This window comes from Echinops telfairi, unplaced genomic scaffold (assembly GCF_000313985.2).
Source record: "Echinops telfairi isolate 266 unplaced genomic scaffold, ASM31398v2 ScPeMD7_7412;HRSCAF=8450, whole genome shotgun sequence".
NCBI lineage: Eukaryota > Metazoa > Chordata > Mammalia > Afrosoricida > Tenrecidae > Echinops > Echinops telfairi.
In genome coordinates, this window is record NW_022111312.1 from 12,120,033 (window position 1) to 12,131,553 (window position 11,521).

At 46.6% G+C, this 11,521-nt stretch overlaps 1 protein-coding gene across 1 annotated transcript in view; it reads right to left on the minus strand.

Moving 5' to 3' along the window:
- Nucleotides 1–4,195: 4,195 nt before the first annotated feature.
- Nucleotides 4,196–11,521, minus strand: part of ANAPC5 (anaphase promoting complex subunit 5) — a 33,422-nt gene continuing 26,096 nt past the window's right edge. The window contains exons 8-14 of the mRNA XM_045296716.1: nucleotides 10,885–10,966; nucleotides 9,836–9,910; nucleotides 7,690–7,811; nucleotides 6,801–6,908; nucleotides 6,541–6,688; nucleotides 4,926–5,088; nucleotides 4,196–4,523 (exon numbers count right to left, since the gene is read on the minus strand). Coding sequence (XP_045152651.1) covers nucleotides 4,312–4,523; nucleotides 4,926–5,088; nucleotides 6,541–6,688; nucleotides 6,801–6,908; nucleotides 7,690–7,811; nucleotides 9,836–9,910; nucleotides 10,885–10,966 — 910 coding nt within the window. The 3' untranslated portion in view covers nucleotides 4,196–4,311. The remainder of the gene's footprint in view (nucleotides 4,524–4,925; nucleotides 5,089–6,540; nucleotides 6,689–6,800; nucleotides 6,909–7,689; nucleotides 7,812–9,835; nucleotides 9,911–10,884; nucleotides 10,967–11,521) is intronic.

Sequence of the window (11,521 nt, forward strand, 5' to 3'; positions counted from 1 at the left end):
ATTCTGCCCTAGTGAACAGGGGCCGCCCTGCCCACCACCCTTGGGACAGACAGCCCCCGAGGGGACCCATTACCCTACACTCTGCCAAGCTGCCGGAAGAGAGAACTCCAGCGCCCAAGCCCAGGGTCCAGTGCCGCTTGTCAGCTGGGTGGATTTCCTGCCCCTTGGGTCTGCTCCTGTGGTTCTGCAGAGACAAGCAAACAATGCGGAGGTCCTGTAAGCAGCACAGGCTGTCGTGTCGCTAAGCTCACATAAACCCGTGACAGTAAAACACTGGAAAGGACCAAAGGAGTTAGTCATTGGATGGAACCTCATGTTGTTGTTAGGTGTTGGGTGTGTCCAGCACTCACAGCAGCCCGCATGTGCAAGAGAACAAAGTGCTCAGGCTGGCGCCATCCTCACAATCATCATTATGTCTGAGGTCATTGTTGCAGCCACTGTGTCAGTTATTGAGAGTCTTCATCTTTTTTTTTTTTGCTGAACCCTCTACTTCATCAAGCATGACCCATGTCCTTCTCCAGGGACTGTCCCTCCTGGTCACATGTCCAAAGTGAGTGCTTCTAGGAAGCATTCTGGCTGTACTTCTGGTAGTACATGGTACTTTCAGTCTTCCTTGCCAACACCATCATGCGAAGGTTTCCATTCTTTTCAGGACTTCTTTATTGTCTACCTGTCACATGGCTTGGGTCATGCCCCCATACAGTAGTGAAAAGGAGGGTGCTAGATCTCTACCGGCTGGAGGAGATCCCGAAAACAAGGCTGAGTGAGAAAGTTGCAGCATAGCGTAAGATGCACACTGTTTCTTAAGCCCACACAGTATTTATTGTTCAGGGATATCCAGTATGGAAACGTGTTTTAAAACTCCAAGGGTACATTGAAGGCAGACCTGCCGACCACAGGGAAGGAAACAGAGGCAGTGAGCTTAAGGAATGTTGTACAGTTTGGGTGCCACAGAAGAAAGGCCTGGTGATCGGCTTTGACAAAGGTGACAGCCAAGAGAGCCCTATGGATGGGGTCAGACTCGACAGCAAGAGGTTTGGTTTTTGGGTCGGGTGTACAGTAAGAAGAGTTAGCAGTGCCCACACAAATCCAAGGTTCATTTATTCCTAGGATTCCCATGATCTGGGCCCTCAATGACCTTCCCTTTCTAATCTAAAGCAAGGACTGGAACAGGTATCTGATGGTCAGCAACTATCTTCCTGTTTCTTGACTTGACTCTGCCCCACGGGGCTGCCAGGACTTCACAGAGGCAGACTGGCACATCTTTTTCCCAACAGTGGCAGGTGGGTTCTGTTTACAGCTGAGCACTTAACTGCTGCACCTCCTGGAACATAGGGTAGGTACCCCAACCCAAAGGTTTCATTCATATACTCTCAGCACCGTTTCTGGAGTCGGACCTAGTTTGAATCCCAGCTTCACAATTTACCGATTCAGTGGCCCTAGGTGAATTGACTTATTCTCTCGGTGTGAGGTTCAAAGGCGGTTGAAAAGTTAGCCTCCCTGCCTTTTTGCTTACTTAACCCACTTAGCTTTGTTAACGTGAAAGCTTAGTGCAGGGCCTGCCACATGGGCGTTCAATCGATGCTGTTATGAAGACACCCAGCACAGAGCTAGCACCCCCAGCAGCTGCGCGTCTTCCTTATTAAAGAGAATCAGAATCGAGGCGGAATGTCATGTTGTCTTCACTGAGGCAGGAACCATCCCACTCAGGGAAACCATGTTCTTCTTAGATATCAAATTAAGTATTCGAGGTGCCCTTTGTGTTTCCTCCTCCATAAATACCAGAAAGAGAAAAAATTCCTATTCTAAGCAAACAGACCCTGTTGTCTTGACAACACAGATTGCCAAGAAAATAAGCAAACAAAACATCTGAGTCTTATTTTTAAAGAATACTTGAAGAGTGAAGGGAGGGGCCGAGAAGGCGTTCAGACTCTCCCTGAGTAGGCTACCACTGCCAGCTCCTGCTCGGTGCTGTGCTCCACTCACTGGAATGTTCTGTCTCCTGAACCCTGAACAGAGACCAAAGCAGCAAGACCCATCACCCCGATGTACTTGCTTTAGTGACCCCCATTTCTCCCACTCAACAGGACCGCAGAAAGCCAACAAGGGCAAGAGAGAACAGAAGAACCCTGAAAGGTGTCCCTTCAACTGGTCCCAAACATAAATAACATCATAAAAGGAAAAGCTTGACGTGAGGAAGCACGCCGCCTTTGACACAGTTTTCTGGAGGGAACAAATTCAGTCTGCCGCAAAAATCATCAGGGCGTTCATTTGCAGCACTGAAAAATGTTAGCGGGAAACGGAAAGCCCCCTGGACAGGCAGACCCATCGAGTTGTACATAGGCAAGCACAGAGGCAGGCTTGGGGGAGAAAGAGCCTAGCTCTGGGGCCTCTCAGACCTGGCAAAGAACCCTGACCTTCTGGGGCTGGGTGAAACCCAACTTCTGGGGCTGTTTGCTCCCTTGTAAAATGGGGAAGTCCCTGGGTGATACACATGGCTGCGGGCGAGCTGGGCAGTGGCCCAAGATCCATGCTTGGTATAGGGCAGATTCTCCATTATTTTTCAAGACATTTCACTTGGCACACAGCCCACCAAGTCATGCAGCTGGTCCTGGTGAGGCTGGAGACTGTCTGCTGTCTATGTTGTCCCTAAGGATCCACCTCTTGGAATTCCGAATGCTGAAGCAGACTAGGGAGAGTTAAGGCCACTTCGGGAGGATCTCACTTTAAACACACGGCATCCAAAATGACATCAGGCAAGAGAATGTATTTGTCAGAACAAAAAAGAAGTGGAGAATAGCAATTACTTCCTGGGGAATGGAATCACTTTTTACCGTATAGCCTTTAAGGAGCCCAGGCGGTACTACAGGACAGGTGTGGGGCTGCTAACCTTAAGGCTAGTGATTCAAACCCACCCGCTACCCTGTGGGATAAAAATGAGGTTGTTCGCTCCTGTAGACGCAGTCTCGAAAACCCGAAGGAGCAGCTCTACACTGACCTATAGGGTCGCTATATGTTGGAATTGAGTCGACTGCAGTGGGCATATAGCTTTTGGTAGTATTTCATTTTTATTACACACAAAGTATAACCTTTGTTCAGAGGGTAACACAATCTCTGTGAGCACCAACATGCCAATGCACTTCTCTTATCTTGGCACCGAGCCTGTTGTTTTCCAAGCAGCTGTCTTGGCCCAGTAAACATCCTAACAGGGGAGTTGTAATATACTATCTCAAAGGAGTCTGGAGACACAATGGCCCCAACTCAAGGTTGGAATTTCTGAGAGAAAGGTCAGATGACAGAAGCAGCACAATGTGCTTGGTTCCCTGTTGCTGTATCAGGGCTGCTTTGCTACAGATGCAATTTTTATACTCTAAACACAGGCATTTCTCTGTAAACACTCGAAGTTAGGATAAATTCTGGTACAGAGAAATAGCTGGCTTCTGCTTCTTGACAGGGTAGAGACCTGTAAATTGTGAACAGTGTATATTCGAGCCTCTAGCCGTCCCTTAAATTGCAATCACCTTATTTATGATGAATGCTTAGACTTTAGTTATCATCCAAAAACTAAAACCAAACCAGATACTGTGGAGTCCAACATAGCTCAGCTCTGCGGGCTCATCAAAGCAGATCAGCCAGGCCTTTCCTGCAGATCCCCTCTGGGTGGGTTCACCCCTCCAGCTGCTCAGTTAACAGATGTGTGCAGCTGTGTGCTTAACCATTCACCACCCAGAGACACTTAAGTATCCCTGGCCCTTCTGGTACATAATTCCATACAAAAAATAAAAACGTACCTTTGTAAAAGTTAGCACCCAGAAAGCACTGAAACCTGCTTTGGGTCACTGGTTTGAAAACCACCATGATCTTTTCCGACTCACCAGCTGAGCCCAATGCTTGTTCAAACTCGAAGGCCCAGACCAAGCACTGATTTAGTTGTTCACGAGGAGCATGTGAGCCTCCCCAAAGCCTGTGCTGACCCCTGGAGACAGGCATCCTAACACATGGAGCGAGTCTGAGCCCAGGTGACAAACGGTCTCTGGAACTCAGCCTGAGCAGCCTTTCTGGCAACTCTGCCCAGCTCACATAATTTTTGACACTTGCACTAACTGGTTAACCAAAGATCTGTTAAGCAACAAAAAGCTGGTCAAAGAAGAGAGAAAAGGAGAGACAAACAAGTATGTTCTTTCTAGCAACAAAATAAAACCACAGGAAAAGCAGTTTATTGACAAGAGGGTCAGCGCATTACAGACATAGCCTGTGAGGGGAACAAGGCTGAACAAGTCCACAGTCGTTGGTCCAGGTGGCAAGGCCCTGCTAGAGGTGGTTGATCAGGGGCACCCCATGAGAGGGCAGCTCCTGGTGCAGCTGCCTGAAGAGCATGGCGCAGCGGTTCCTCTCCTGGGTCTTCCCTAGGGCCTGATAGAGCCGGGCCTGGTAGTAAACAACGTCTCTGATCTGCTCTTTGCAGTCGACCTTGGTGAAGTAGCTCTTGGCTTCTGTGAGGTTCTCAATGGCCGCCTCCAGAGCTGACGTAGCAGGGGAAAGACCACACACATTTAAGGCAACACCTGATGACCAGGCTTCACGCTGGCCATCTAGTTTTGTCAAATTCGCACTTGACATTTTTCTGTCCCACTCTGGGAAAGAAAACTGACACACTTGGGTCAGATTTTTAAACAGGCCTTTAGAAATCTCCCTGCTTCCTAACCAGGAACCTTGCTCTACAGGGTTACAAGACCCCCACCCTATCTCTGTGCCTGTTTCAGGCACGCCCCCCACAGACCATTTTTAACACTGCCTAAAATTTTAATAGGTGTTCGTGAAGAATTCAGGACTTCAATACTGTCCTGAACGTAGGGTCTTTTTCCCTTCTTCTTGTTTGGTTTTCTAGAAGGGCCTTTCCAAATGAAGTATGTATGACTGCCTACCTTCTGCTTTCTTTGATGGGTCATAGGAAGCTGCGGAAGCCACCTGGCACTTGGCTACCAGGAACATGGCACGGCCTTTGTCCAGGACAGCCCCGTCGGCCAGGATGGGCTCAATGGCCATATGGAGAAGACTCAAGGCTTGTTCAGGGATTCCGAGGATGAGCTGAAAGAGAAACAGCATACATGGCCACATGGCCCACACCCGCTGCCCCTAACTGACAAGGAATCTGTTACGGCTGTTCTCCTCTGAGAGGCATCTCTGGTTGATTTTCTCGCTGACATGTGCCCCATTACAACCTGTACCACTGTCATCAAGCATGATGTGCAGCAATCTGAACAGGACGCCTACGGAGGGAAGTGGTCATTTTCACTATGGAAAGGATTCTGTCTTTACAAAAAGATTCAGCATAGATATCTTTGAGATGAGTGATTCCCAAGAGTCTAGTTTGGGAATCACTAGGGGAAGAGCAACCGCTAAGAAAATAATTCAGAGGTCTATCTAAAATAAACCAACAAACATTTGTCATCATGTCGATTACAGCTCATAGCAACCCTATAGGGCAGAGAAGAACTGCTCCCTGGGGTTTCAGAGGCTGTCAGTCTTTATGGGAGCAGAATGCTTCATCCTTCTCTCCAGTGGTTGGTTTGTGGGATCAAACTGCTGACCTTGTGCTACACCACCAGGGCTCCTTCTGCAGGTAGATAGTAGGGAGTGGGTGGGGGCAGCAAGCACAGTATATAGTAAAAGAAATGACAAGTGAATTAAAGTGGTATGCTAAAGAATGCCTGTTGAACCCAAAAGAAGTAGTAATGGAGGAAACAAAAGATAAAACCTATTGAAAACAGATGGCAAAAGCAAAATGGCAGAAATCCTTCTGCATCACCAACTTCCTTGAATATAATTGGATTAATGAAAGGCAGAGAGTAGCAGAATTAATTTAAAATATACATACCATATATACTCAAGTATAAGCCAACCTGAATATCAGTCGAGGCACCTAATTTTACCACAAAAACTGCATAAAAAAATGTGCTGAAAAACTCTGCTTATACACAAGTATATGCATTGAAAGCCCACTACGTGTCGGGTACTTTGAGGCACCACGATTGCAGTCCCTTCCTTCATGACAATTAGATCCTACTAGAGGTAGCACAGTGGGTTCATCACTGGGATGTTAACCAAAAGGTCAGTGGTTTGAACCCACCAGCTGCTCGGCAGGAGAAAGACAAGGCTGCCTGCTCTCATAAAGATTTCAAACATCAACTATAGTTTGATTTCCAAAATCTTCCCATGAATACCTGGCTCTCATTTCCATCTTCAGCCGTTGTTAAAGCAGGTCCCATTCTGGGCCAGCTAACCACTGGTGTAGTGCCAGTCCACTCCCTGAGGACAAGGTCCCCTGGCTAGGCACACAAGTCAGGAAGCAAGTGCCACCAGGCAATGTCACCCTCTCCCAAGATCACCGCTTCACAGACTTCCTGCAGAGCATGTCTGGGCTTCAGCCTTACCAAGGGGGCTCACTGTTCTACTTCTCCAAACCAAAGAGTAGTAAAACACTCTTGGCACTTAAACACCAGTTGGGGCGGGGGGTGTTGAGAGTAGAGCTGGGCTTACCTGAGCGAAAGCCAAGTTCAGCACTGTTTCGGAGGCCAAGTACTGTAGCCGGTACTCCTTGGAGAGGGCCAGAGCCTGTAAGAGCACAGGCAGCGCAATGGCAGGGGATGAGGATCGCCAGTATAGCTCGGCCACCGAGAGCAGGACGCTGGTCACCAAGAGGGAGACAAGGGTGAGATGAGGAGGGCACGGTTCACGTCACACACACACACACACACACACATACACACACGACGGGCGAGGCAGGGGTGCCCTCTCACCTGATCACCATCTCCGTGTTCTTCATCTTCTGACAGTGGACCAGCAGCTTCTGCAAGAGCCTGTGTGCCTCCGACATCTGGTTCTGAGCTTGCAGCACCATAGCTTTTCTGTAACCACAAAGCAGACCCAGGGAGAGACGTAGACCCATGGCAAGGTGTTACAACTATTGTCAATTTCAGGGCGGTGGTAATCTTACGGAGTCCCTGGATTTTGACTGAACGACACCATGTGACACTGCACGAGTGCCACATAACCTGGTCTTTCTCCTGCAGCCACTGGATGAGTATAAACCACCCACCTTTCAGTTAGCAGGAAAGTGCCTAACCACTGCCCACCAACTCAGAAACCCAAACCCTCGGCCAGTGAGCAGATACAGACTCACAGCAACCCCCTGTAGAGTTTCTGTACATCTTTGTGGGAGCTGACAACCTTGCCTTTGACTTGAACCGCCGACCTTGCGGTGAACAGCCCAACGCCTATCCCATCAGAGTTCCTTATCTCAGGGTTAGAATCTGGAATTCCTCAATGGACGGCAATCCTCCCACAGGGAAGGACTGAGCCAATATAATTTTGGTTCAAAAAACATATATACATGAATCTGTGTGCAAGTAGTGTGTGTATGGATGTGCACATGCGTGCATGCATTAAAAAAAAAAGTCCTGGAATTACAGACTGCAGAATGGTAGTGATGATTTCTGGGTGATACTGATAGTTTTCATTTTACTGATCTATTTTTCTGATTTCTGCTGTACGTCAATATGAAGAGAAAAAGTCTTCTCTACCGAAAGGAAATCAGTAACCTATGATGCCCCACTCACAGTAGTACACCAGGAAGAAGAAAGTCATCGAAAAGCCACTTCTGTCTGGGACTGAGTTGTCCCAGCTTACCTGTAAACACCCTCAATGCTATTGAGAGCCGTAATTCCAGCAACGAGTGAGTCAGCAAGGTGGTATTTGCCATCATTCATTGCTCTGTCAAACTGGATTTTCTGATCACAGAGCATCCATAACTAAGATGGAAAAAAAAAATTACTTACTATTTAAAGGTATTTTGACTTGCTGAGCAAATGTATGTAGAACTGACTCACATTCTTATTAGATTTAGAGAGGGGAAATGTTTTGTTTTGTTTCTAATTAGTTATGTGAAAAAGCATGAGAATAAAATAAGACAGAGATGTGTATCAATGCCCAGCTCCATGAATAACAACACACTGCTGTATTTGCTACAGGTAGGGTGGGGTGTCAGTGTCCTTCACAAATCCCATTCCCTCTCTTCTTTTCCAAAGCAGGCAAATAAGAGGAGTGACTGAAGCTTTAATAGCTCAAGAGCAGCTGCCCCTACGGTGCAATACTGGTCTCTCCTTGTCCAGAGGAAAAGACTTGAAAAGCCAAAGTCAGAGGAAAAGAATTAACCCAAAGGGCTGCTGGGCCACACAAACACTCGTCTCCACGATCCTGAGACCGGAAGAACTAGATGGTACCTGACTACTTCTAGCAACAGCTCTGACAAGGATCACATCCTGGACAGAATGAGAAAAAAGGTGGAACAAAACTTGAAATCATAAAAAGAGACCAAAGTTAATGATGAGACACCAAACACCCCACCCCCGAGACTATGGCCCTTAGTCATTCTTCTGGTCTGGAAATGAACTCAACCCTAGAACTCCATTTTCAGTCAAACAAGAGAAAGGTCTGTAAAGGGAATCAAAACATCAGGGAGGTGTGCATTCCTTAAAAACATCTGAAATCAAAAGGGCAGCATCTGTCCAAGGACAATGTTCAGAAGAATTGAGAAAGAAGGAAAATTGCAAACAGGAAACCCCGTTTCACTGTGGGGAATTGCAATCAATAACGTGAAACAAAATATGAAACTTTAAAAAAATAAAAGAATTGTAACTTTTTGTCCATTGTCCATCTTTAAGTTTACAGAGCAGACCATAGTTTATCATTCCACCATGTGCACACATTCTGAGTCAACTCATCCACTGCAATCCCTTCAGTGCAGCCTCTTACCCCTGGTCCTCACTGCGTTTCCTGTTTCCGTTCCTCCGTCTTTCCCAAGCCGTGTCCTTGGGTAAACGTTGCCCTCGTGATCTCCAATGGCTGATTCTCTAACATGGAGGGGAGATCAGTTCCAGACCCGAAGGGTAAGGGCCAGTCTCCACTTGTCTCTACCAACCAGTAAGTCTGGTCTCTTTCATGATTCTGAGTGCCCACTCTAAGCAGGTCCTTCTACTGTGATCAACTGGTCCTGGGTGTTGGGCACCTCTAGTTCTTCTACTCTCACAGTTGTGGACTGAGGGTTGCACGGTCTTCTTAGTCTAATTGGACTGTTTCTGTATGTCTTTCTATTTTTATCACTCTTCTTTTCCTCTAGACAGAGAGAGACCAATAGTTTCCCCTTAGATAGCTGCTCTTGAACTTTAAGGCTCTGGTCACTACTTACCAAATTAGGATACAGAACACTGTCTTTGTGAAATATGTTATGCCCATTGACCTTGGTGTCCCCAGAGATTAAGGTCCTAAACCCCCAGGCCTGGCAACTCATTCCCTCGAGGTGCTTGTGATATCTAAGTTTTCATAACGGCCCCTGTAGGTTTCAGCCCATTCATGGATATGTCTGAAACAAAGGTACACACTCTCCCTCCTACACTCATGGAGCCGCGTGTCTATCTATGGGTCTACTTGTAGATCACCATTATTGCAGGATTGTGGATACAAGTTCCTTGGCCTCTGTTGGCTTTCACTCTTACAGACCTCCCAGTGCCTTCCTCTACTGCCATTCGTTTTTCGTAATCTCCCTCTTATTGGTATTGCCTTCCCCTTAACATTTGTCTACCCTACAGGGTTGCTAAGATTTCTTAAATGAACTCAGCTCCCGCAGTCTTATACCACTCCCTACCCCTACCTCCACCACCACCCCACCCCAACTCCCTATGGGTAAAGGAGTCACAAGAAACCAAGGAGGACTTTGAAATACCTCAGCTGATAACAGTATAGCACAAATCTCCTTTGCACACAGAGGGCCAATTACCTGGGCATGCTGACTATTGGGTGGGAATCGTTCCTTCAAATGTTTTAACACTTCAGAAGCTGCAGCGAAACAACCCTAAAGTAGAAAGATGCCATTTAAAACCACTGCAAGCAGATTAAAGATGAAGAGGCTCACCCATTTGGGGGGGATAGGGGGTGACAACCTGCCAAAGACTGAGCAGAGACTATGAAACTTCAAAGGCCTGTGCTTGTTAGACTCTGATACAATTTATTTTCAAAAGAGTTTTAAATGACCTATGTAATACATGTTTACTTTGGAAAAATAACTTACAAAATACATGTTCACAACAAGGAGAGACAAATTAACTCTCACCAAAGATACAGTGTATAGCTAATGTTTTTTCTCTCTCTCTCTGGGACATTTTTCTGCATCTCCCTATGAAAAATATAAAGATCGCCAAACACACACACACACTCAATTCAAACTCATAGTGATCCTACAGGACAGAATAGAACTATTCCATAAGGCTTCTCAGGCTGCACATCTTTTTAGAAACAGACTGCCACACCTTTCTCCCTCCGGTAGAGTGGCTGATGGGTTTGAACTGACAACCTTTCTAATAGAAGCCAATGCCTAGCCCACTGCATCCCCAGGGCACCTTACAACAAATGTCTATACTCTGTTTTTAATTGCCTATAACACTGCTTATTGCATGGTTCTCCACTGTCATTTCGCCACTTCCGGCTCATAGCAACCCTATGTGGGGTTTCCGAGACTGTAAGAGAGCAGACAGCCTCATGGTTCTCCCGTGGAGCAGCTGGTGGGTTAGAACCACCGACCATGGTTACAGTTAGCAGCCTAACACGTAGCCCACATTGCCATCATGGCTCTTTGTGTTACATGGCAGGCACTCAATAAATAGCTTTGAATAAATGAATCATTCTAGTGTCAATATTGTCATCATTTTTGAGGGCCGCACAGGATTTCAATATGTAAACAGATAATGGTAGCTCCAGTAATCTTCTACTTTGGAATATTTGGGTTATTTCTATTTTAAAAAATACCACTATAAATTCTAAGTTGCATACCTCTTTGCATCCTTGTCCGATCGTTTCTTGGTATAGGACCTCAGGAGTAGAAATGTGATCCACAGGGTTTTCATCGGAAGTAGACCGTCAGTCAGTCGCCTGTGTCTGTCTGCACCTAAAGCTCCCCTAAGACCTGATCAACATCATGGCAATGTGCAAGCAAGACCATCACGTAGATGACTTGGGCTGTGAGCCAAGATGATGGCTAATTCCTACTGTCTTCTATGGAGTCCAGGAGCCCTGATGGCACTGTCAGAGTAAGCGTTGGACAGCTAACTGCAAGGTTAAGGGTTCAAACCCACCAGCTCCTCCTCAGGAAAAAGATGACTTTATCTGTTCCCATAAAGATTTCATCTCAGAAATTCTACCTAGAGTTACTATGAATCAGAATCAATTAGATGGCAGTGGGTTCTGTAGAGTCAACCAAACGTGGATTGGGGGACTGGCTCTGATAGAGATGGTTGGAGATATAGTATTTCCCTCCTGGGGGCTGTTTCTTGCTCTGTGAAATAGGAATAATAATAAAGCTGACCTTATGGGAGTACTGTAACAATTCAGTTAGAGGTAAACAAGTGGCCATCTAGCTCAGAAGCAACAAAAGTCCACGTGGAAGAAGCACACCAGCCTGTGTGATCAC